General features: G+C 36.3%; 1 protein-coding gene across 21 annotated transcripts in view; it reads left to right on the top strand.

Annotated features, from left to right (window-relative positions):
* The window catches only part of STAU2 (staufen double-stranded RNA binding protein 2), a 325,206-nt gene that overhangs the window by 49,510 nt on the left and 250,045 nt on the right, over positions 1 to 25,651 (top strand). For 18 of the 21 annotated variants that reach the window (XM_054656829.2, XM_009455516.5, XM_024345190.3 and 15 more), the window contains 2 exons: positions 3,657 to 3,816; positions 23,099 to 23,234. The exons of 2 other annotated variants lie outside the window; for them this stretch is intronic. In XM_054656829.2, the coding sequence (XP_054512804.2) occupies positions 3,657 to 3,816; positions 23,099 to 23,234 (296 nt within the window). The remainder of the gene's footprint in view (positions 1 to 3,656; positions 3,817 to 23,098; positions 23,235 to 25,651) is intronic. One more of the 21 variants, XM_063816394.1, reaches the window with a different exon arrangement.

Below are 25,651 nucleotides of genomic sequence, written 5' to 3'. Positions count from 1 at the left end.
AGTACATAGGAGGGCCGGCGCGGTGGCTCACGCCTGTAATCCCAGCACTTTGGGAGGCTGAGGTGGGTGAATCACGAGGTCAAGAGTTCGAGACCAGCCTGGCCAACGTGGTGAAACCCCGTCTCTACTAAAAAATACAAAAATTAGCCCGGCATGGTGGCTTGTGCCTGTGATGCCAGCTACTTGGGGGGCTGAGGTAGGAGAATCACTTGAACTTGGGAGGCGGAGGTTGCAGTGAGCCGAGATTGTGCCACTGCACTCCAGCCTTGGCGACAGAGCAAGACTCCATCTCCGGGGGGAAAAAAAAAAGAAGTACATAGGATGAAGTGTGTGAGAAGGGAAATGGAGCTTCCAAGCCCTGTCTGGGTGTGCCACCCTGCAGCACCTCAGTGTGTTCACCAGCCTGCAAGCTTTTTGTACCCTATCTTTTAGGGATATTTATGGAGGCTCCGTCACATAGGCATGATCGATTATTAACTCAGTCTCCAGCCTCTCTTTCCTCCATGGTGGATAGGAATGGGATGGGGCTAAAAATGAAGTTTCTAACCATGGCTTAGTTTTTCTGGTGACTGGCCCTCAGACTAGCTCTCTATCCAGGGGCCTGCCAAGAGTTGGCTCATTAGAATAAAAATTTCCTATCACCCAGGAAATTCCAAGGAATTTAAGAGCTCTGTGTTAGAAATTGGGATCAAAGACCAAATATTAGAACAAAAATGCTCCTAGTTCTCCTGTCCTTCCGGAAAGTACAAGGTTTTGGGAGCTCTGTGTTAGGAACCAGGGCCAGAGACCAAATACATATTTCTTATATACCACAGGTGGTGTTGTGGTAGTTTAGGGGAGAGATACTGATATTGTCCTCTAAGACATTGGTGCATGTATATATCTTAATATAAAGAGAGGAGGCCAGGTCTGAAAAACATTTAAGTTGAATCAGTAGTTGTTAAAAGCAGGAGAGAAGGGAAGACCTCTCAAAGGTGTCTGGCTCATGAGATTGGGAAAATGGTGACATCTGGATGATTAGGAGGCAGGAAAGATTAGAGATAGGAGCTAAATGAAGTATACTGAGTCTGAGTTTATAGAAACCTTAGACTAAGGAGGTGACAATATAAATTACAACGAAGAGTTATGAGATGTTAAATAAGCCTTAGGAAGGCAAGGATAAACGAAACTAATGAGGTTTGAACCTGAACTGTTGGGAGATAATGGATGAAACATTTTGGGGTATGAACTGATTTGGAGGGGGTAGAGTGGAGGAGGCAGTGTTTTGTTTGACCTTTTACCTCTTGAGTTTGTGGAAATACCAAGTAGACAGTTAGATTTATGTGATTGTTGTTTAGGAGAGGTCAGGTCTGGAGACATGCAGAGTAAATTTAATATGCTTTCCTGATGCAATCAGGAATCTCAAGGTCATTTATGTGGGTATTTCTGTTTTCAAGCATATGAGCTATATGCAAGAGTATGTATATTATATATATCATGTGAAACCTTTAAACTTTCTTACTTTGTGGCAAAGTTCTTTGTTAAATACCAAAATTTGAAGAAAAACAAAGAGCTAGTCATTGAAAAATCATTCTGAAACCAGAGAGAGTATTAAAGATACATTTTAGGTATATATTTTAAACTGAATTAGAATAAAAGAAAATTTAATCACTTTAAACAGGTATGTTTATATTGTGAATTTCAAATGACAAATCCCAATTCTCTATTTTGATTAATTAAAAATCTACAGAAAAAATGGAAAGAGTGGTGTAATAGACACTCATGTATGGTTTAGATTCACCGATCGTTAATTTATTTGCCACATTACTTTATTTCTTGCTCCCTCTATATTGACATATACTTTTTCCTTGAACAATTTGAAAGTAAATTTCAGCTACCATGACACTTCACTCTTAAATACTTACATATCTATCTTGTAAGACTAAAGACGTTCTTCATAACCACAATACTGTTAATCACACAAGAAATTTAATCCTGGCTAAACCTATTACTTAATGTATAGTTCATAGTCACATTTCCCCAGATGTCCTCTGAATGTCCTTTATAGCTTTTTTTCCCCTTCCCATTTTAGATATAATGAAGGATCTTGCATGGTATTTATCATGTCTCTTTTCTTTTCCTTTTTTTTTTCTTTTTTTGAGACAGAGTCTCGCTCTGTCACCCAGGCTGGAGTGCAGTGGCGCGATCTCGGCTCACTGCAAGCTCCGCCTCCCGGGTTCATGCCATTCTCCTGCCTCAGCCTCCTGAGTAGCTGGGACTACAGGCACCCGCCACCACGTCTGGCTAATTTTTTTGTATTTTTAGTAGGGACGGGGATTCACTGTGTTAGCCAGGATGGTCTCAATCTCCTGACCTTGTGATCCGCCCATCTCAGCTTCCCAAAGTGCTGGGATTACAGGCGTGAGCCACTGTGCATGGCCTTCATGTCTCTTTAGTGTCCTCCCTGCATTCTTTTTTTTTTTTTTTTTCCTTTTATGACATGGACATTTTTGGAGCCTAGGCCATTTGTTTTATAGAATGTCCCGTAATCTAGATCTCCCTGGTTGTTTCCCTGTGATTAGATTCAGATTAAACATTTTTGGCCAAGAATAGTACATGGTTGTTGATGTATACTTCTCACTGGATTGTATCAGGGGGCACATGACGTCAATTTCTATGATTATTGGTGATGCTAACTTAGTGAAGGTATTTTCTATCTGATCTCCTTTCTGCAATAATATATATTTTTTTGTAATAAGTAATTTTAAGTTAATACTTAGTATTCCTAGAAAGTAATATGCAGTCTGGAGTGAAACCAATTATGCGCATATCATGTAACTTGATTCTGAATTTTAAAGGTGAAGAATAGGTTTGGGGGCTCATATGGAAATACAGTGAGAATGGAATTCAGGGCATGTTAGTGGAAGGATGTGTGTGAGATGAGGATGCACAGGTAGAGCCTTTGTGCCATGCTAAAACAGGAACAGTTGAAGGGTTTTAACCTGATGTTGATTGGGGTGATGAAATTGGATTTGTGTTTTAGAAAGATAGTTTTAGCAGTGATCAGCTGGAAGAATATTATGTCCAAGCTAAAGATGATGAAAGGCTAGATCCAGTTGGCAGAGAGAGGAATAAGATTTGAGAAATATTTATGATGTTAAAATGGACAGAATTTAGTGATTGGCTCAATGTTTGTTGTGGAGATTCAGAGTTTTTTGGTAGTATAATATTTAATAGAATTGCCTGACTCATTGCCTAGATTGTGCTAAATGTAACATTCAAGGAATTAGATTTTATAAAAGTATTATAGACACATGGTCTTTTGGCTTCTCTTACAGTTTCTCTTATTATTTCTACTTATTCTGCTTTTCTGAGGACCATTTGAATGACATTAACGTTGTGATTCCATTTAGAGGAAAGATTGCTTCTTGATTTATTCTACCCAGAATGTACACCTAGATCTGCTACTAAGCTTTTGGATAGGATAGAACAGAATTTGGTACTCTCTTAAAATTTCTTCACTAGGTAGAGTAAGATTTTGTTGCAAATGATCTGTAGGTAAGGTCACCTCTAGCTCTAAAATTCTGATTCTATGATGTTTATTTTTCTCTCAGACAGCCAATTTTATTTCTTGGAAAAGTCTTAATGTTTTCTTTGTCTATTTATGTTTTTCTAAGATGTTCTCAGTGCAGCTGAGTCTTGGTGAGCAGACATGGGAATCCGAAGGCAGCAGTATAAAGAAGGCTCAACAGGCTGTTGCCAGTAAAGCTTTGACTGAATCTACGCTTCCCAAACCAGTTCAGAAGCCACCCAAAAGTAATGTTAACAATAACCCAGGTATGGCAGTGACTCCTTCTGTTATGTTGTCTGCTATGTGTGTTCTGCTTGTTGTATGTTTCATTTATAGTAGGCTAGTAACAGAGTGAGCAAGTATTAATAGTACACATATGCCCATACCTACACACACACACACACACACACACACACACACACACACACACACACACACGGCAGCATAAAAATAACTGAAGGAGGCTTGGTGCGTTGGCTCACGCCTGTAATCCCAGCACTTTGGGAGGCCGAGGCGGGTGGATCACGTTAGGTAATGAGTTCGAGACCATCCTGGCCAACATGGTGAAACCCTGTCTCTACTAAAAATATAAAAAATTAGCCAGGTGCCTATAATCCCAGCTACCCAGGAGGCTGAGGCAGGAGAATTGCTTGAATCTGGGAGATGGAGGTTGCAGTGAGCCAAGATCGCGCCATTGCACTCCAGCCTGGGCAACAAGAGCGAAACTCCATCTCAAAAAAAAAAAAAAAAAATGAAGGTGAGAGGATGAAAAAGTAATTGTAATTGTTTTTAAAATTTGCTTTAGTGGATACTATAAAAGTGCATTGTTTACTTTTTTAATGTTGGCAAAAACATATTTGAATACAAAGCACAGAAAATTTGACTGAGTTTTTTTTTTTAAAGTAAAGATAGTAGGCCGGGCGCGGTGGCTCACGCCTGTCATCCCAGCACTTTGGGAGGCCGAGGCAGGTGGATCACGAGGTCAGGAGATTGAGACCATCCTGGCTAACACAGTGAAACCCTGTCTCTACTAAAAAAATACAAAAAAATTAGCTGGACATGGTGGCGGGTGCCTGTAGTCCCAGCTACTCAGGAGGCCGAGGCAGGAGAATGGCGTGAACCCGGGAGGCGGAGGTTGCAGTGAGCCAAGATCCTGCCACTGCACTCCAGCCTGGGCGACAGAGTGAGACTCCGTCTCAAAAAACAAACAAACAAAAATGATAGTGGCCTGGTGCAGTGGCTCCCACCTGTAATCCTAGCACTTTGGGAGGCCTGGGTAAGAGGATTGCTTGAACCCAAGAATTTGAGAGCAGCCTGGGCAATATAGCAAGACCTTGTTTCTACCCCTGCAAAAAAAAAAATTACAAAAAATGATTAATTTCTCTTTTTAAATATATAGTTTAAATATATAGTTATATATATAAAACTATATTTTATATATTATATAATTACATATAATATTTTATTTTATATATTATATAATTATATATAATATTTTATTTTATATATTATATAATTATATATAATATTTTATTTTATATATCATATATAATATATTTATATATTATAAATATATATTTATATTTAAATTAATTTAAATATAAATATATTATTTTTATAAATATAAATATAAATATAATTTATATTTATATTTATAATTATAAATATATATTTATAATTATAAATATAAATTTTATAAATATAAATTAATAGAAATATAAATTGATTTATATTTAAATTAATTTATATTTAAATTAAAAAAATTATTATATAATATATTGTATATATTATATAATTATACATAATTATATAAATATAATTTATATAATATATAAAACTATATATTTATATATAGGCTGGCCAGCATGGTGAAACCCCGTCTCTACTAAAAATACAAAAATTGGCCGGGCATGGTGGCGCATGCCTGTAGTCGCCACTACTTAGGAGGTTGAGGCAGGAGAATTGCTTGAACCTGGCAGGCGGAGGTTTCAGTGAGCCGAGATCACGCCACTACACTCCAGCCTGGGCGACAGAGCAAGACCCTGTCTCAAAAGAAAAAAAAAAAGAAAGAAACCCCATCATAAATTCCGCAAACCACCTGCATGTAAAATACTGCTAAGTAAATTACTGTTCTAATTTTAAGCTCCTAAGAATAATTTTGAAGAGTTGTTCTAATTGCATACAATACCAACAACATTATATGTCATTATCTTTTTTTTTTTATTTCAATAGTTTTTGGGGAACAGGTGGTATTCGGTTACATTGATAAATTCTTCCATGATGATTTCTGAGATTTTGTTGCACCCATCACCCATGCAGTGTATGCTGTACCCAATGTGTAGTCTTTACCCCTCATTCCCCTCCCAACCTTCTCCCAGAGTCCCCAAAGTCTGTTTTTTTTTTTTTTTTTTTTTTTTTTTTTTTGAGATGGAGTCTCGCTCTGTCACCAGGCTGGAGTGCAGTGGTGCAATCTCGGCTCACTGTAACCTCTGCCTCCCGGGTTCAAGCAGTTCTTCTCCCTCAGCCTCCCAAGTAGCTGGGACTACAGGCATGTGCCACCACACCTGACTAATTTTTTGTATTTTTAGTAGAGATGGGGTTCACTGTGTTAGCCAGGATGGTCTCGATCTCCTGACCTCATGATCTGCCCCCCCCGGCCTCCCAAAGTGCTGAGATTACAGGTGTGAGCCACTGTGCCCGGCCTAATTTTTTTGTATTTTTAGTAGAGACAGGGTTTCACCATGTTAGCCAGGATGGTCTCCATCTCCTGACTTCGTGATCCACCTGCTTCGGCCTCCCAAAGTGTTGGGATTACAGGCGTGAGCCACCGCACCCGGCCCATTGTATCATTCTCAATGCCTTTGTGTCCTTATAGCTTACCTCCCATTTATGAGAACATACTACATTTGGTTTTCCATTCCTGTGTTACTTTACTTAGAATAATGGTCTCCAACTCCATCCAGTTAGCTGTAAATGCCATTATTTCATTCCTTTTTATGGCTGAGTAGTATTCTATGGTATATATGTACACCACATTTTCTTCATCCGTTCGTTGATTGGTGGGCATTTGGGCTGGTTTTATGTTTTCGCAATTGTGAATTGTGCTGCTATAAACATGTGTATACAAGTGTCTCTTTCATATAATGACTTATTTTCCTCTGGGTAGATACCCAGTAGTGGGATTGCTGGATCAAATGGTAGTTCTACTTTTAGTTCTTTAAGGAATCTCCATACTGTTTTCCATAGTGGTTTTACTAGTTGACATTCCCACCAGTGGTGTAAAAGTGTTTCTTTTCGGCTGGGCGCAGTGGCTCATGCCTGTAATCCCAGCACTTTGGGAGACTGAGGTGGGCAGATCACGAGGTTAGGAGATCGAGACCATCCTGGCTAACACGGTGAAACCCCGTCTCTACTAAAAATACAAAAATAATTAGCCGGGCAGTGGCGGGCCCCTTTAGTCCCAGCTACTTGGGAGGCTGAGGCAGGAGAATGGTGTGAACCCGGGAGGCGGAGGTTGCAGTGAGCTGAGATCGCACCACTGCACTCCAGCCTGGTGACAGAGCGAGGCTCCATCTCAAAAAAAAAAAAAGAAAAAAAAAAGTGTTTCTTTTCACCACATCCACGCCAACATCCTTTATTTTTTTATTTTTAAATTATGGCCATTCTTGCAGGAGTAAGGTGGTGTGTTAGTCTGTTCTCACACTGCTATAAAGAACTTCCTGATTCTGGGTAATTTATGAAGGAAAGGAGGAAGTTTAATTGACTCACAGCTCTATATGGCTGGAGAGGCCTCAGGAAACTTACAGTCATGGTTAAAGGTGAATGGGAGGCAGGCATCTTCTTCATAAGGTGGCAAGAGACAAAGAGACTGAAGGAGGAACTTGCCAAACCCTTACAAAACTATCAGATCTTGTGAGAACTCAGTCACTATCATGGAAACAGCAAGGGGGAAACCGCCCCCATGATGCAAATTACCTCCACCTTGTCTCTCCCTTGACACATGGAGATTATGGGGATTACAATTCAAGATGAGATTTGGGTGGGGACACAGCCAAACCACATCAGTTGGTATTGCATTGTGGTTTTGATTTGCATTTCCCTGATAATTCATGATGTTGAACATTTTTTCATGTTTGTTGGCCATTTGTATATTTTCTTTTGAGAATTATCTATTCATGTCCTTAGCTGACTTTTTGATGGCATTATTTTTTTCTTGGGGATTTGAGTTCCTTGTAGATTCTGGATATTAGTCCTTTGTCAGATACATAGTTTGTGAAGATTTTCTCCTACTCTATGGGTTGTGTGTTTACTCTGCTGATTATTTATTTAACTGTGCAGAAGCTTTTTAGTTTAATTAAGTCCCATCTGTTTATCTTTGTTTTTGTTGCATTTGCTTTTGGGTTCTTGGTCATGAAGCCTTTGCCTAAGCCAATGTCTAGAAGAGTTTTTCCAATGTTATCTTCTAGAATTTTTATGGTTTCAGGTCTTGATTTAAGTCTTTGATCCATCTTGAGTTAATTTTTGTATCAAGTGAGAGATGAGGATCCAGTTTCATTCTTCTCCATGTGACTTGCCAATTATCCCAGCACCATTTGTTGAATAGGATGTCCTTTCCCCACTTTATATTTTTTGTGTGCTGTGATGAAAATCAGTTTGCTCTAAGTATTGGGCTTTATTTCTGGGTTCTCTATTCTGTGCCATTGGTTTATGTGCCTATTTTTATAGCAGTATCGTGCTGTTTTGGAGACTATAGCCTTATAATATAGTATGAAGTCAGGTAATGTGATGCCTCCAGATTTGCTCATTATGCTTAGTCTTGCTTTAGTTATGTGGGCTCTTTCTTGGTTCCATATGAATTTTAGCATTGTTTTTTCTAGTAGTGTGAAAAATGATGATGGTATTTTGATGCGAATTGCATAGAATTTGTAGATTGCTTTTGGCAGTATGCTATTTCCACAATATTGATTCTACCCATCCAAGAGTTTGGGATGTGCTTCCATTTGTTTGTATCCTCTATGATTTCTTTCAGCAGTGTTTTGTAGTTTTTGTCGTAGAGTTCTTTCCACCTTCTTCATTAGGTACATTCCTAAGTATTTCATTTTTTTGCAGCTATTGTGAAAGGGTTTGAGTTCTTGATTTGATTCTCAGCTTGGTCGCTGTTGGTGTATAGCAGAGCTACTGACTTGTGTACGTTTATTTTGTATCTTGAAACTTTACTGAATTCATTTATCAGATCTAGGAGCTTTTTGGTTGAGTCATTAGGGTTTTCTAGGTATACGATCATATCATCAGCAAACAGCAACAGTTTGACTTCCTCTTTATCGATTTGGATGCCCTTTATTTCTTTCTCTTGTCGATTGCTCCGGCTAGGACTTCCAGTACTGTGTTGAATAGAAGTGGTGAAAGTGGGCATCTTTGTCTTGTTCCAGTTCTCAGGGGGAATGCTTTCAACTTGTTCCCTGTTCAGTATAACGTTGGCTATGGGTTTGTTATAGATGCTTTTATTACCTTAAGCTATGTCCCTTCAATGCCGATTTTGCTGAGGGTTTTAATCATATAGGGATGCTGGATTTTGTAAAATGCTTTTTCTTTGTTGAGATGTCATGTGATTTTTGTTTTTAATTCTGTTTCTGTGGTGTATCACATTTATTGACTTGTGGACGTTAAACTATCCCTGCATCCCTGGTATGAAACCCACTTGTTCATGGTGAATTACCTTTTCGATATGCTGTTGGATTCAGTTAGCTTATATTTTGTTGAGGATTTTTTGCATCTATGTTCATCAGGGATATTGGTCTGTGGCTTTCTTTTTTTGTTATGTCCTTCCCTGTTTTTGGTATTAGGGTGATAATGGCTTCATTGAATGATTTAGGGAGGATTCCCTCTTTCTCTGTCTTTTGGAATAGTGCCAATAGGATTAAGACCAGTTCTTTTTTTGAAAGTCTGTTGGAATTCAGCTGTGAATCTGTCTGGTCCTGGGCTTTTTTTATTGTTGTTGTCAGTTTTAAAATTACCATTTCAGTCTTGCTGTGGTCAGTTCAGAGTTTCTGTTTCTTCCTGGTTTAACCTAGAAGGGTTGTATATTTCCAGGAATTTATCCAGCTCCTCTAGGTTTTCTAGTTTGTGTGTGTAAAGGTGTTCATAGTAGCCTTGAATGATATTTTGTATTTCTCTGGTATCAGTTGTTATATCTCCTGTTTGTTTCTAATTGAGCTTATTTGGATCTTCTGTCTTCTTTTTTTGGTTAATCTTGCTAATGTTCTATCAATTTTGTTTATCTTTTCAAAGAACCAACTTTTTGTTTTATTTATCTTTTGTATTTCTTTTGTTTCAATTTCATTTAGTTCTGCTCTCATCTTTGTTATTTCTTTTCTTCTGCTGGGTTTGGTTTGTTCTTGTTTCTCTAGTTCTTGAGGTGTGACCTTAGATTGTCTTATTTGTGCTCTTTCAGACTTTTTCATGCAGGCATTCAGTGCTGTAAACTTTGTTCTTAGCACCACTTTTTCTGTATCCCAGAGGTTTTGATAAGTTGTGTCACTATTATCATTCAGTTCAAATTCTTAAATTTCCATTTTGATTTCATCGTTGACCCAACAATCATTCAGGAGCAGGTTATTTAATTTCCATGTATTTGCATGCTTTTTGAGTGTTCCTTTTGCAGTTGATGTCCAATTTTATGCCACTGTGGTCTGAGAGAGTACTTGATATAATTTTGATTTTCTTAAATATACTGTGACTTGTTTTGTGGCTTATGTGGTTTGTCTTGGAATATGTTCCATGTGTTGATGAATACAATGTGCATTTTGCAGTTGTTGGGTAGAATGTTCTGTATATATCTGTTAAATCCATTTGTTGTAGGGTATAGTTTAAGTCCATTGTTTTTTTGTTGACTTTCTGTCTTAACGACCTGTCTAGTGCTGTCAGTGGAGTATTGAAGTCCCTCACTATTATTATTTTGCCCTCTGTCTCATTTATTAAGGTCTAGTAGTAATTGTTTTATAAATTGGGAACTCCAGTGTTAGGTGCATTTATATTTAGGATTGTGATATTTTCCTGTTGGACTAGTCCTTTTATCATTATGTAATGTCCCTCTTTGTCATTTTTAACTGTTGCTTTAAAGTCTGTTTTATCTGATGTAGGAATAGCTACTCCTGCTGGCTTTTGGTGTCTGTTTGCATGAAATATCTCTTTCTACCCCTTTACCTTCAGTTTATGTGAGTCCTTATGTGTTAGGTGAGTCCCTTGAAAACAGCAGATACTTGGTTGGTGAATTCTTATCCATTCTGCCATTCTGTATCTTTTAAGTGGAGCATTTAGGCCATTTACATTCAACATTAGTATTAAGATGTGAGGTACTATTCTATCCATTGTGCTAGTTGTTGTCCCAGTACCTTTTGTCTGTTTTTTCTCATTGTGTTATTGTTTTATAGGCCCTGTGAGATTTATGCTTTAAGGAGGTTCTGTTTTGGTGTATTCTGAGGCTTTGTTTCAAGATTTAATAATTCATTTTATTACTTCTTTAGTGCTGACTTGATAGTGGCAAATTCTCTCAGCATTTGTTTGCCTGAAAAATACTTTATCTTTCCTTCATTAATGAAGCTTAGTTTCACTGGACATAAAATTCTTGACTGATAATTATTTTATTTAAGGAGGCTAAAGATAGGACCTCAATTCCATCTGGCTTGTAGATTTTATGCTGAGAAATCTGCTATTTATCAGATAGGTTTTTCTTTATAGGTTACCTGGTGCTTTTGCCTCACAGATCTTAAGATTATTTCCTTTGACTTGACTTTAGATAACCTGATTGACTGTGTGCCTAGGTGATGATCTTTTTGCAGTGAATTCTCTGGGTGTTCCTTGACCTTCTTGTATTTGGATGTCTAGCTCTCCAGCAAGGCCAGGGAAGTTTTCCTTGATTATTCCCTCAAATGAGTTTTCCAAACTTTTAGATTTTTCTTCTTCCTCAGGAACACCACTTATTCTTAGGTTTGGTTGTTTAACATAATCCCAAACTTCTTGGAGGCTTTGTTCATTTTTTAAAATTCTTTTTCCTTTGTCTGTGTCAGATTGGGTTAATTTCATTAGGCCTTGTCTTTGAGCTCTGAAGTTCTTTCTTCTGCTTGTTTGATTCTATTGTTGAAACTTTGCCGTATATTTTGCATGCCTCTAAGTGTGTCTTTCATTTTCAGAAGTTGTGACTCTTTTTTATTTATGATTCTATTTCTCTGGAAATTTTTTCATCCATGTCTTGTATTATTTTAAAAATTTCTTTAAGTTGCCTTTCACCTTTCTCTAGTGCCTCCTTGAGCTGCTTAATAACCGACCTACTGAATTCTTTTTCTGGTAATTCAGATATTTCTTCTTGGTTTGGATCCATCGCTGGTGAACTAGTGTGATCTTTTGAGGGTGTTATAGAACCTTGTTTTGTCATATTACCAGAATTGTTTTTCTGGTTCCTTCTCATTTGGATATACTGTGTCAGAGGCAAGATCTTGAATCTGCTGTTCAGATTCTTTTATCCCAAGGGATAATCCCTTGATGTGGTTCTCTCCCCCTTTCCCTATGAATGGGGCTTCCTGAGAGCTGAACTGCAGCGATGGTTATTTTTCTTCTGGGTCTAGCTACCCAGTGGAGCTACTGGACTCCAAGCTGGTATTGGGGAGTGTCTGCAGAAAAAGCATTTGCCCTAGGCTAGAAGTCTTCCTGCTAAGAAAGCAAGCAGGGCTTTCAGGCCTTGCCCCTCCCTGCCTGCAGTGGCTTCTGTTCTCATATCTGTACTTTCCGTTGGCCCCCTATTCCCGCCGGGCCCCTATTCCTACCTCCTCCCCCACCCCCCGCCCAGATTCTGCCCAGGAAAATTTGCATTCAGTCAAAATTACTACAGCGTTCAGCTAGAAGTCTTTCTCACTGTGGTACTTCCCCAGTTCCACTGACTGCCCTCCCCAAGGACCACTGTGAGATGAAAGTAAAAAAAAAAAAAAAAAAAAAAAAAATGGCTTCCCTAGGGACTGGGAGTGTCTACAGGGGTCTCTTATCACTGCTGCTTCTAGTTTTTTTTTTTTTTTTTTTTTAGGTGGAGTCTCAGTCTGTCGCCCAGGGTGGAGTGCAGTGGCGTTGATCTTGGCTTACTGCAGCCTCCGCCTCCTGGGCTCAAGCAATTCTCCTGCCTCAGCCTCCCAAGTAGCTGGGATTACAGGTGTGCACCACCTTGCCCAGCTAATTTTTTTTTTTTTTTTTTGTATTTTTAGTAGAAACAGGGTTTCACCATATTAGCCAGCCTTGTCTCAAACTCCTGGGCTCAAGCGATCCACTCACCTTGGCCTCCCAAAGTGTTGGGATTACAGGCATGACCCACCATTCCTGGCCTGCTTCTTCTACTTTTATGTTTCGCTCGGCTCTCTAAATTTGTTTCAGTCCTAGGTAAGGTTAAATTCTTCTGTGATCTGGATTTTCAGGTTCCCCAGTGAGGATGTGTGTTTGGAGGCAGACTTTCCCCCTCTCACACTTTGGGCACTCACAGTGTTTTGGCTGTCTCATGGAGTTTGCAGCGGCAAGCTGCTTCTTTCAAAGGGTCTGTGAATTCTTTCAGTTTTCCTGGTATGTTCTTGTGGTGGTTCTTGGAGCAGAGTTTACATTGTGAGTCTCCACATGCTGTTTTGTCCTGAGTGGGAGCTGCAAGTTAGTTCTGCCTGATATCCATCATTTTCTCCGGGTGACCTCAGTGAATCTATATGTCCCATTATCTATTGGGAAAGGCAAACCTGTATTTTGGACATAGTGTATTAATTGATAACATTAGGTTAATGGAATTACTATAACTTTAGTACCAGCCATATATCCATTTACTCATTCATTTGTTAACTGATTAATTCAAGTGGTTACCTTCTAGTCAATATTAATTTCACCTTAGATATTTTTGTTATGGAGGTTAAAAAAAAGATTTTGTGCCTGTCAACAATAACTCTAAAATGTATTTAATCATTCTCTATTTGCTTATATTCATAATCAAATCACATAGACACTTGTTTCATTCTTATGTGGTCTGTGCTAGGTTGACATTCTCTGCCCTTTCAAGGACTACTCTGCAGAATCCATGGCTTTCTGATTGCAAGTCTCTGCTTCTATTCAACTGATTGCAGTATTTATTAAGCTTAAATAAGCCAAAATATTATTATAATAGAAAAAAAACTTATTCTCTTCCTTTTGAAGTTCCTAAAGGATTGTCTATTTCTCTAAGTTTTAAAAGCCTCTTCAGAATACTGGTTGATCATTAGTAGCATACCACCACCATGATATATTTAACACTTGCTTTTTACATATCTAAGAGATATAAAACCTTGTCCCTTTCAGTGAGTGTCTTACAGTCTTATATATGAACACATAACTTGATGGTAAAGATTAAGTGCCAAGTAGACAATAACAGCCATCAGTATTACAGGTAATGATAAACATGGACTGAAGTAGTTGAAGTAAGATACAGGCCTTGACCGAAAAGTAGGCAGTTATAGACGAGAGGAAAGAATATTTTAGCCGGAGGGAATACTATGAGGAAAGGCTTTGAAGTAGGAATCTGGACAATGGATTTGGTAAAAAAAATTTTTATAGATGGTTTTTAATTAGAGCAGGTAAATGACTAGTAGGAGGTAAGACTGGAGATGTAGTTAGTGAGTGAATTGGGACGACTTGAATGCTAGCTTTACGAGATTAAGTTTTACACGTAGCTGGGAGGAATTAATATTCATGAGCAGTGCATGATGCATTTAAAGGAGTATTTTAGGAAGCTCAGTTTGACATGTAAAGGGAAGGTGGGAGACACTAAAAAACCATTGCCATAGTTTATGGGTGAAGAAAGAAAGACACTCACGTGCATTGAGTACTGTATGCCTCCCGCTCTGCAGGAGTGTTGAGAGTGGCATTTGGAATGGAACAGAACAAGCTGTCTAAGGCATATAATGTAAAGCAAGAGCAGTTAATTGTATGCTGAGCTCTGGGTCAAGTCCATATTTAGAGGATTATAGCAGGAAGTAAACCAGCAAGAATCAGAGGAAGGAAACAGGAGAGTGTCTGAAAGGCCCCAGTGGAGATAAGAATTTCCATGGTTGAGTGTTGTAGTAAGCTGAGAGAATGAATCGATTATTTGGTGTAAACTTTTAAAATAAAGTCTAATACTGTATACAGACAAGGGCACATTACAGTTATAGAGCTTGATGAATTTTTATGCTGTGAACACTTCACCACATGTTTTACTATTGCTATGGAAGCTTCCCTCATGCCCACTTCAGTTGGTTAAACAACTCTAAAGGAAACCAATATTCTGATTTCTACCAGATTAGTTGTGCCTTCTTGTTGGAATCAGACAGTAGACTCTTGTGATAGCTCATTTTTCTCAATATTGTGTGTGAGAGTCATCTATGTTGCATTTAATGGTATAGTATTTCATTGCTATGTAGTATTCTATTGCATAAGTATACATAATTTACATATTATTCATTGTACTATTATACGTATTTGAATTGTTTCCAGTTTTGAGCTATTAGAAATAATACTGCTGTGAACAGTATTCTTATATGCATACATTTCTCTTGGGAATATATCTAGGATTGGAACTGTTGGGTCATAGTTATGAATGTATTTGGTATTAATACATAATGTCAAAGAATGTCAGTTTACCTTCCCACCAGTGGTATGAGAGCTGTCCACATCCTCATCAACATTTGATATCTCCAGCTTTCAAAATTTTAGCTATTATGCTGAGAGGTATAATAGTAATTCATTGTGTTTTTAATTTGCATTTCTCTAATAACAAATGCAGGTGAGCATCTTTCCATATGCCTGTTGGCATTAGGCTAGGCTCTGTTGTAAAGTGCTGGTTGGAATGTTTTTCCCACTTAAAAATCTGCATTGTCTGTTTTAAAATTTTTTCTACTTTTTATTGGCTTACAGGGTTCTTACATATTCTGGATTCATATAATTTATCAGATATGTGTATTGCAAATATCTTTCTATACTCCTAAGGGTACATTTTGATGAATAGAAATTCTTTTCAATGAGACCAGGTACGGTAGCTCACACCTGTAATCCCAGCACTTTGGGAGGCCAAGGTGGGTGGATCACTTGAGATCAGGAGTTTGAGACCAGCCTGGCCAACATGGTGAAACCCCAACTTTACTAAAAATACAAAAATTAGCTGGGCGTGATGGTGTGCACCTGTAATCCCAGCTACTCAGGAGGCTGAAGCAGGAGAATCGCTTGAACCTGGGAGGCGGAGGTTGCAATGAGCTGAGATTGCACCACTGCACTCTAGCCTGGGTGAGAAGGAGACTCCGTCTCAAAAACAAAAACAAAATTCTTGTTTAGTGGAAGCTAATTTATTAGTCTTTTCCTTTATAGTTAGCGCTTTTTTGGTGTGCCATTTAATACACCTGTGTCTCTTACAAGTTTATGAAGATAACCTCATGTTAGTTTTAGAAGCAGTATTATTAGATCTTTACAGTTTAGATCTACAGTCTGTCAGGAATCGAGTTTAATGTATGATGTGAGGTAGAGTTCAATATTTTTCTTCATTTAAAAAACATATGGACATTCATTTAATCCAGCACCATTTATTGAAAAGATAGTCCATTCCCCTCTGCAGTGTAGTGGCACCTTTGTTGTAAACCTGGTGACTGTAACTCAGTATTGAGAAGTAATAGGTCTGTGGAGGAAAGATCCAGTCTTGACTCCACAGTGTGTAGATGGGTCTTAAAAAGAAGTTATATCCTAACAAGGAGTTAAGTTCATTTGCAGCGTGGTTGATCTGTTAGTAATTGGGAATATATTATAGAACTGTTTTGCTTTCTCCCTTTTATTTTTTTTAAACTATGGAAGTAATTTCAGATTTATATACAATTTGTGGAAATAGTACATAGACTTCCCATGTATCCTTCACCTTTATTCCCCATTGATAGCATTTCTGAACCATCTGGGAATAAGTTGTAGACATGATGTCCCATTACCCCTTAATATTTCAATGTGTATTTCTTAAGGACACGGACACCGTTCTATCAGGAAGTTAACTTTGATCCATATTACCATTTAATCCACAGACTCCATTTCAGATTTCACTAATCATCCCAGACCTTTACAGCTCCAGGAGCTAATCAAGACCATGTGTTACATGTACTTAACATTTCTCTTCATTCCACTTCAATCTGTAACAAACAGTTCCTCAGTCTTTCTTACCTTTTATGACCATAACATTTATGAAGAATATGGGACCACAGAGTTTTTAGAATGCCCCTCAATTGAGTTTGTCTGGTGTTTCCTCATGATTTATGCATTTTAGCATGAATACCACAAAAGTGACTTGGACTTAGTGCTTTCTATGAGGAGACGCCTGAGATTGACTTGTCCCATCAGTGACGACTTTTGTCATGCGGTGAGGAGTATGCCAGGCTTCTTTGCTGTAAAGTTAATTAATCCGTATGTTTTGTTGTTGAATAGTAAGTAATAAGTATTTTCTGAGGAGACATTTTGAGCGTGTGTGTGTGTGTATATGTATGTATACATACATATATGTACATATATACATATGTATGTATACATACATATATATGTACATATATACATATATGTATATATGTACATATATACGTATATGTGTGTATATATATACACATATACGTATATATGTACATATGTACATATGTACATATATACGTATATGTACATATGTACATATATACGTATATGTGTATATATGTGTGTATATATATGTATAAATATTCTGCTCCTCATCAAGCTTCCTTTCACCTTCCAGATTTAGCATCTCTTGATGATTCTCATCTGAATCAGTTATGACCCTGAAGGTTGCCAAAGGGGGATTTTTAAAATTCCAGTTTCTTTTTTATATTTGTTAATTGGCATTGTACCCAAAGGTAGCTTTTGCTTTTCCCTCATCTTCTTTTTGTTTGCCTATTTATGTCATTGTAGCCCCTTGGATTCCTGTTCTACTTAAAAGTTTATAATTTGTTACTATCATTATCTATTTTGTTGCTTAAATGATTCCAGGTTTGGCTAGTGGTACAGACCCTCCAATTGACTCCTTTGCCCTTTTGATATTTCTCCGTCATGCTCTGGACATTTTTACTTTCTGGCATAATAAAGTGTTCCTAGGTCATCTTGTATTTTCCTTGCCCCAGCCCTGGAGCCAGACATTTCTCCATGGAGCTCTGGTTTCTCAATTAATCACTGGTTTCTCAGTTAATCAGTTTATTTATTCAACAAATACTTATTCAGTGACTGCTATTTTCCTGGGATTTTTTTTAACTTTCTACAGAGCTGTTCTAAGTGTTAGTAACATGTTCCTTTTTGAAAACTAGTTGTAGCATTTTTTTTTTACACGCCACATATAGGAATCCAAAATTCTTATGCACGTTTGTACTCCTAATTAATTAGCCTTTTTGTATTTATCACTGGTAAATATAGAAATTTCCTTTAATCTATCTAAGAACCCCCCAAAAATTGATGGTGTGTTTACAGTGTCAACACAATAGCCTTGGCCGGTAGCGGTGACCCACCCTGTTATCCCAGCACTTTGGGAGGCTGAGGCAGGAGGATCGCTTGAGCCCAGGAGTTCAAGACCTGCCTGGGTGGCATAACAAGACCTTGTCTCAAAAAACAAACAAACAAACAAACAAAAAACTTAAACAAAATAACATTGTAGCCTTATAATACACAAGAAACCCTATGTGATGATTATCTTTATGAAACCTGGATCCAACTCTCCCACACTCAAAATAATGGTATTTAACATTACTTGGAGGCATCTCATAGTTTGAAGTTACTCTGTAAATGTTTTCTATGAAAGCATTATTGTATATATAAAGTAGGTATGCACATGTAGGGGTGTCAGTCTAGTTCTGTATGAAAGAGATGGAGATACTTTGCTCTAGGAGTTGGAAATCTTTCAGCATGGTTTTTGCTCTTCTGCTTCTCTTCTATTTTCCTTCACTAAGACCAGTTTGTAACATTTCTAAGAAAATGCACTGTAGTCTTACTTTCTAATGAGGAATGTGTATGAGGTTATTTATTCATTTAAATGATATGAATACAACACTTTTACCTATTTTAAAATACAATTTATGGTATGAGTGGCAGACAGTACATCTCAACAGTGCATTCAGATCACCTCATTGGTGATTTTCAAACATATTTCTTATTTATTGCCTTCCTTAAATGATGAAATCTTTCAAGCTTTTCATTTTCTTTTTTTTCCGCATTTGAATCTTATGCTATTTGTGACTGTATGATTATTGCAAAATAGAATTCAAAGTGACATAAATCTTGGACAGCAGATTAACATGTTAATTATTAAACTGAAATCTTTATGAAATTTAAAATTTTAACTTTTAAAGGCATAGACAGCTCTGGTGTTTAAAAAATACCTTTGGAAACCTGTTAGGCAGTTTCTAATAAAGTTAAACATAAACCTACTCTGTGACCCAGCATTTTTTTGTTGTTGTTGTTATTTTTTTTCCTCATCTAAAACTAAAAGACTTATTAAAGAATGTTCAAGGTAGCTTTATATATAATAGCTCCAAACTAGAAACAGACCAAATATTCCATCAACAGCAAAATACAAATCGTGGTATTTCATTCGGTAGAATACTATTTAGTGATTTAAGAAGCTTAAAATACTAATATATGCAAACAAAATTACGTTGAGTGAAAGAAGCAAGATGGAAAGTGGTACATGTTTAGATATGAAGAAGAGGCAAATGAATCTATAATGCCTGAAGTCAGAATGGGCAACCTGGGGAGGTGGATATTGACTTGGAACGAGGCTGAAGGCACCTTCTGGGTGATGGAAATGTTCATATCTTGATCTGACGGTAGTCGTAAGTGTTTACATATGTACTAATTCATTGAGCTATATGCTTAAGGTTTGTGCATTTTACTTACCCTGCAGTAAAATTATGTAAGAAAGAAAGAAAAAGTAAGCACAGAGAGTCTCTTTATGCTTGACTTTCTTTTGCCGTTAAATGTGTATATTAAATTAGGGATTTGGACTAATTGGACTTAATATTCATTAGGTTAACTTTTCTTTGCTCTTCTTCTTTCTTCCTCCTTGGCTGTCTTCCTTTTCATTTTATTTTTCCCTTTTTCCTCTTCTTAACCTTGATTTTATTCCTGTTATTATACTCTTCAGTGCTTTCACATTAATTCTTTAGAAATGAGATGAGCAATGTGTTGACTCTTGATGGGTTGCTTATAATCTGGATGCCAATTTTACATTTGTGTCAGGCTCTGCCTCCCCTTGGCTGGTACTTTATGCCAGCCCCAGTTTCTCTGCTGCAATAAGTGGACCCATTTTTGTATGTAATGAATGGGATCTTAAATGTGTGGTACAAAGGCATGATTCAAATGAAATATTACAGAATTTACAGTGAATTTCACTTCCTGTAAAAGCTTTATATTCATCTTCATGATTTGTTAGAACATATATACATATGTTTTATTAATTATCCTTTTGGTACTTAAAATAGTTTGACATAATTTTACATTTTTTTTTAAATTATGGAATTTTTCAAATTTTATACAAGTAAAGAGGATAAGATAGTGAATGTCCCTAGGACCCCTCACGAGCTTCAGCAATTATCAACTCACAGTGGCCGGCCAGTCTTGTTTCTCTTCTGTCTCTCCCTGGATTACTTTGAAGCAAATCTCAGATATATCACTTCATCTGTAAATGTATCTTTAAAGATACATACTGAATTTTAAGATAACTCTTAAAAAACTAATCCCAATATCATTATCAAGCAAACAAAACAGTAACTCCTTAATAATAAAAAATGTCTAGAGTTCAGATTTCTCTTATTGACTCATTAAAATTTTTTAAAAAATTATTTTATGCTTTTAGAGACAGGTCTTGCTCAGTCACTCAGGCTAGAGTGCAGTGTTGTGATCATACATAGTTCACTATAACCTCAAACTCCTAGTCTCAGGTGATCTCCTTGCCGCCTTCCCCCAACCCAGCCTCCCAAAGTGCTGGGATTACAGGCATGCACCACCACGTCTGACCTCGCTTTTTTCATAATTGGTTTATTTGAATAAAGATTAAAATGAGGATCATTTATTGCATTTGGTTGATAATGTCTGTTTAGTTTGTTTAGTATTTTTTAAGATATAGAATCCTTTTACATCTTTATTTTTCTACATAGATTATTTAAGAAACCAGGTCATTAGTCCTTTAGAATTTCTATGTTCTTGGTTTTGCTGATGGTATACCCGTGGTGATGTACAGCCTATTTGCCTGTCCCCTGTATTTCTTGTAAACTGATAACCTAGAGGCTACATAGATTCAGTTTTGAAGTCTTTGGTAATTGTTTTATAGGTAGTTTTGTCTACTTCCTATTGTACTACATCAGAAGGCATTTAATTTCTTGTTTTTATTTTGTGATTTTTAAGTAGATCAGTAGGTCCAGTTATCCTAGCCTGGTTCATCCATTATCATGTTTCCCATAAAGTTCCCTAGTTGACCTAATGGTCTTAGAAGCCTGCCGATGCTCATTGCCGAAAAGATCCATTATTTTATCAGTAGTTGCCAGATGGGAGGGTCATTTCTTCTGCATTAGCTGCAATCCTTCTGGCTAACAGATGAAGAACTTTTCCCTCATTATCTGTTTTTTCTGAGTATGATTATTCTGTAAAGTCAAGGTAAGTACATAGTTCTTTCCCTTTATTTGTCAGTATCATGCTTGGGAAGGAGCCATTTCTTCGAGAATTGTTTTTTTTTTAAAAATTGGGAAATGATAATTATAAAGCAAACTCTGGATGCTGGCCATCCTCATTGCTTAATGGATTGGTTATGGCTTTTAGGCCTCTTAAGTGGATACTTAAGCTAGGAAATACCTAGTACTTTTTTTTTTTCCTTAAGAGAAAATACATCATGAATTCATTGTGATATTTTCAGTTAGGATTTCAGTTAGGATTTAAAACTACAGGGTTTTAGGTAGTGTGTTTGATTTTATATTTGTGTCTCTTTATGCTAAAAATCTTGTTTCTGACATTAATTCTTTAGTCTATTTTATGTATATTATATATATATATAAAATAATTTTATAATAGCAATTGCAGTGAGACAGGGACACCAATATTACTAACAGCATGATTACTAAAAATAGTTTATGATTTATTTGCAGGGTGTAAAAAAATCTTTAGAATATGTGGTTATTTGACTATATTTTAAAGTTATTTGAAATAACTGTTCTTTGTATGATTAGGGCCACCAATCAATTAGGTTTTAATTGCTTTGTTTTCTTTATAGAGATTACTTTGTCTCCATTTTTATTTAATTTTGTTTGACTTAAGTAAAAGCATATTACTTGTTACTAACAATGTGATTACTGAAAACAATTTAAGATTTTTTTTTCTCTTTAGGATCTCATGGCTATTTTACAGTTTTTAAAGTCTTTTGAAATAATTCTCTTTGTGGTTAAGTCACTGTAGATAGATTTAGTTCCAGTTTTCTTTCGATTTTAGAGATTGCTCCCCCACCCCTTTTGGATGAAATTTTGATTTCTATAATTATGCAAAAAATTCATGTTTTCAAAATAAAATCTATGAAACAGTGTACATTCAGAGACATACAGCTTCCATTCCTAAGTAACTTCTTTTTTCTTTTTTAGTTTTGGGTTTATTCTTTAAAAAAAGTAAGCAAATATGTATTTATATTTTCATTTTCACCTTTCTTAGACAAAAGATAATATAAAGCACACACTATTTGGTACCTTGCTTTTTTTCATTTAACATTATACCCTACACTGCTAAGGTATAACCTCCAAGGTATATTAAGTAAAATAAAAGAAGCAAGGTGTGTAGTAGTCTTCCTCCTTTTATAGCTGTTCAGTGTTTTATGCTATGGACGTTTATATAACTGATGCTGCATTGATGGTTGTTTAGGTTGTTTTCAGTCTTTTGTTTTTATTGATAATGCTACTTGTACGTATCTTTAATATTTGCTAGGAATATATTCGATGACATTTTAGTTTCAGGAAACATTGCTTATATTTACTCTGTTTTGTTGGTTATAGAAAAAATTCAAAAAACTTTTTTCATTAGATAAGTCCAAGAACCACTGATGACTTTCTTGCCAATGCTTAGTTATTTAATTACCAAAGTATAAATAAAAATATTCACAGATGATGTTTTTAATGATTAAATACATGCAAGCTTTCTGGGGTAAGTAATGATGAAATGCAGTACTTTAAAAAATAATATTCACGGTTAGCAATCTAAGAATCGTCTGTTTACTATGTTTTGATAGTAGTGATTGCACACTCAGATTTTTTGTCATTAATGTACAGAAAACATTGCAAAATCCCAAGATTTTATTAGGAACTATTTTCTTGGTTTTTTACTTTGTTTTTGCAGTTCCTTAGAAAATCATACAGGTGGTCCATCCATTCTTACCTTCTTCCATGGTATTTAAGCATTGTATAAATATAGCTTGCATGTTTAATTGTGAAGATATTTCACTTGTGTGCCTTTAATTTTTTTTTTAAACAGGCAGTATAACTCCAACTGTGGAACTGAATGGGCTTGCTATGAAAAGGGGAGAGCCTGCCATCTACAGGCCATTAGATCCAAAGCCATTCCCAAATTATAGAGCTAATTACAACTTTCGGGGCATGTACAATCAGAGGTTTGTATGTCTTTTTTGGTTTTGTTCTTAATTATTATTTTATCCATGTTGTAAAAGTTTCTCACACTCTAAAGAGTATTTTCATTGTAAATCTAATTGACCTTGGGCATTTTGCATGGAATTTAGATAAAGCAGGTTCACAAGGAATATTTAAAGTAATAAAGAAACCCAGTTTTCAGGAACTAGTTTTTTTTTTTTTTCCCCTACCCCACAAACGTAAAAGATCTGAAGGAACTAGTTTTTATTGTGTCATGAGGGCCCTGTATTTGTTGCAGGGAAGACCAAGTCTTAAAGTCATTTCACAGTTTATAGTGTTGACTTTCTCATTCATTTACCAAGCAGAGCTCAGTTTTTTTCTTGATTTGTCTAAATACATTAATGAACATGAATGTTTGTAATTTATAGGGAAAAAAGAAAAAATGTAAATAATGTAATCCCAGAATTTGCCACCTTTTATATTTTCATGTACTTTACATTCTTTTTTTCTTTGCATTTAAATATATTTAACCAAGTTGAAGTTGTCCTTTATATGCAGTTTTTGTAGTACTTTATGAAGGTATGATAGACATACAGTAAAATGTACAAATCTTAAGTATACCTCTTGATGACTTTATTTTATGTATGTATATATGTATTTATACTTTATTTGATGACTTTTTACATACGGATATCCTCACGTGATCACCACTCAGATCGAGATACAGAGTGTTCCCATCACCTCTGAGAGTTTCCTCAGACCTCTTTGTCCTTGACACATCCTTCTCCCAGAAATAATCACTATTTTATTATCATAGACTAGTTTTTGCCTGTTGTTGAACTTTTTATATCTAGACTCATACAGTATTTATGTGCATCTGGCTTCTTTTACTTTGTATAATGATTTTCTTGTTTGGGGATTCATCCATGTTGCTTATATCTGGGTTTTGCCCTTTTTTATTGCTGGTTAGTGTACTTTGTATGGATATATCATAATTTGTGTATCTTGTATATGCAAAACAAGCCCTCTCTTTTCACTTAATATAGTGGCCATTTGTCATATATTTAAGAATTTTTTTTCTTTTCTTTCTTTTTTTTTGAGACGCAGTCTCACTCTGTCACCCAGGCTGGGGTACAGTGGTGTGATCTTGGCTCACTGTACCCTCAGCCTCCAGGGTTCAAGTGATTCTTGTGTGTCAGCCTCCTGAGTAGCTGGGATTACAGGCACCTGCCACCATGCCTGGCTAATTTTTGTATTTTAGTAGAGATGGGGTTTCACTATGTTGGCCAGGCTGGGGGTCTTGAACTTCTGACCTTAAGTGATCTGTCCGCCTCGGCCTCCCAAAGTGCTGGGATTACAGGCGTTAGCCCCTGTGCCTGGCACTAAATAATTTTGATGGCTACATAATGCTTCATATGGCTTCATAAGGTATATAAATGTATGTCTATTTTTTTATCTAGGTTGTTTATGCCCCCTTTTTAAGATTGCTGCAGTAAATAATCATTATGTAAATCTTTGTTCACATCACTGATTATTTCCTTCCTTATATTACTATAAGGGGAATATTCTTTAAAAAGAATAAAGCATTGCCCAATTGCACTAAAGTTTGTACTAATTTCTTACAGTATATGAGAATGCTTATTCTACTCTGACAACACTGAGTTAAAAAGGTTTTTGTCTTCTTTGGTAGTTAAAAAATAGTGTTTTTTTGTTATTTTTTGTTTGTTTGTTTGTTTTTTAGATGAAGTCTCACTCTGTCACCCAGGCTGGAGTGCCATGGTGTGGTCTCAGCTCACTGCACCCTCCGCCTCCTGGGTTCAAGCGATTTCCGGCTAATTTTTGTATTTTTAGTAGAAACAGCATTTTACCAAGTTAGCAAGGCTGATCTCAAACTCCTGACCTCAAGTAATCCGCCTCTCTCGGCCTCTCAAAGTGTTAGGATTGCAGGCATGAGCCACCTCATGTGGCCATCAAGTAGTAGTTTTTAAAATTCAATTTTATTGATTACTAGTGAGGCTGAACAGTTTTTTTTTTAGATATTTATTATCCTTTTTGATTTGTCTGTTTTAATTTGCTGATTTTTATTCCATTGCCTCACCAGTTTTCAAATGTTTATGTGTTGAGGATGTTAACCTTCAGTCTATTTTGTTTGTTGTAATTTTCCTGCTTTAAAAAATTTGGGTTTTAATTGTGTATTTGTTTTTAATATCCTATAGTTTTAAAATTTTATGTGGTCTAATCTATTGATTTTTCTTTATTTCTCTCACTTCTTTTATGCCTAAGAAATTCTTTCCTACATTTGATCAGATATTTGCTGGTGCTTTTGTTATGGTTTTATGTATTTACTGATACCATAACTTAGATGTGTAGGGAAGATATTTATTTAGTCCATAAATAATCTGATACTTTTTGGTTTCTTGCTTGCTAGGGGAAAAATTAT

This window comes from Pan troglodytes, chromosome 7 (assembly GCF_028858775.2).
Source record: "Pan troglodytes isolate AG18354 chromosome 7, NHGRI_mPanTro3-v2.0_pri, whole genome shotgun sequence".
Classification (NCBI taxonomy): Eukaryota; Metazoa; Chordata; class Mammalia; order Primates; family Hominidae; genus Pan; species Pan troglodytes.
This window is presented reverse-complemented; position numbering and strand designations above follow the sequence as displayed.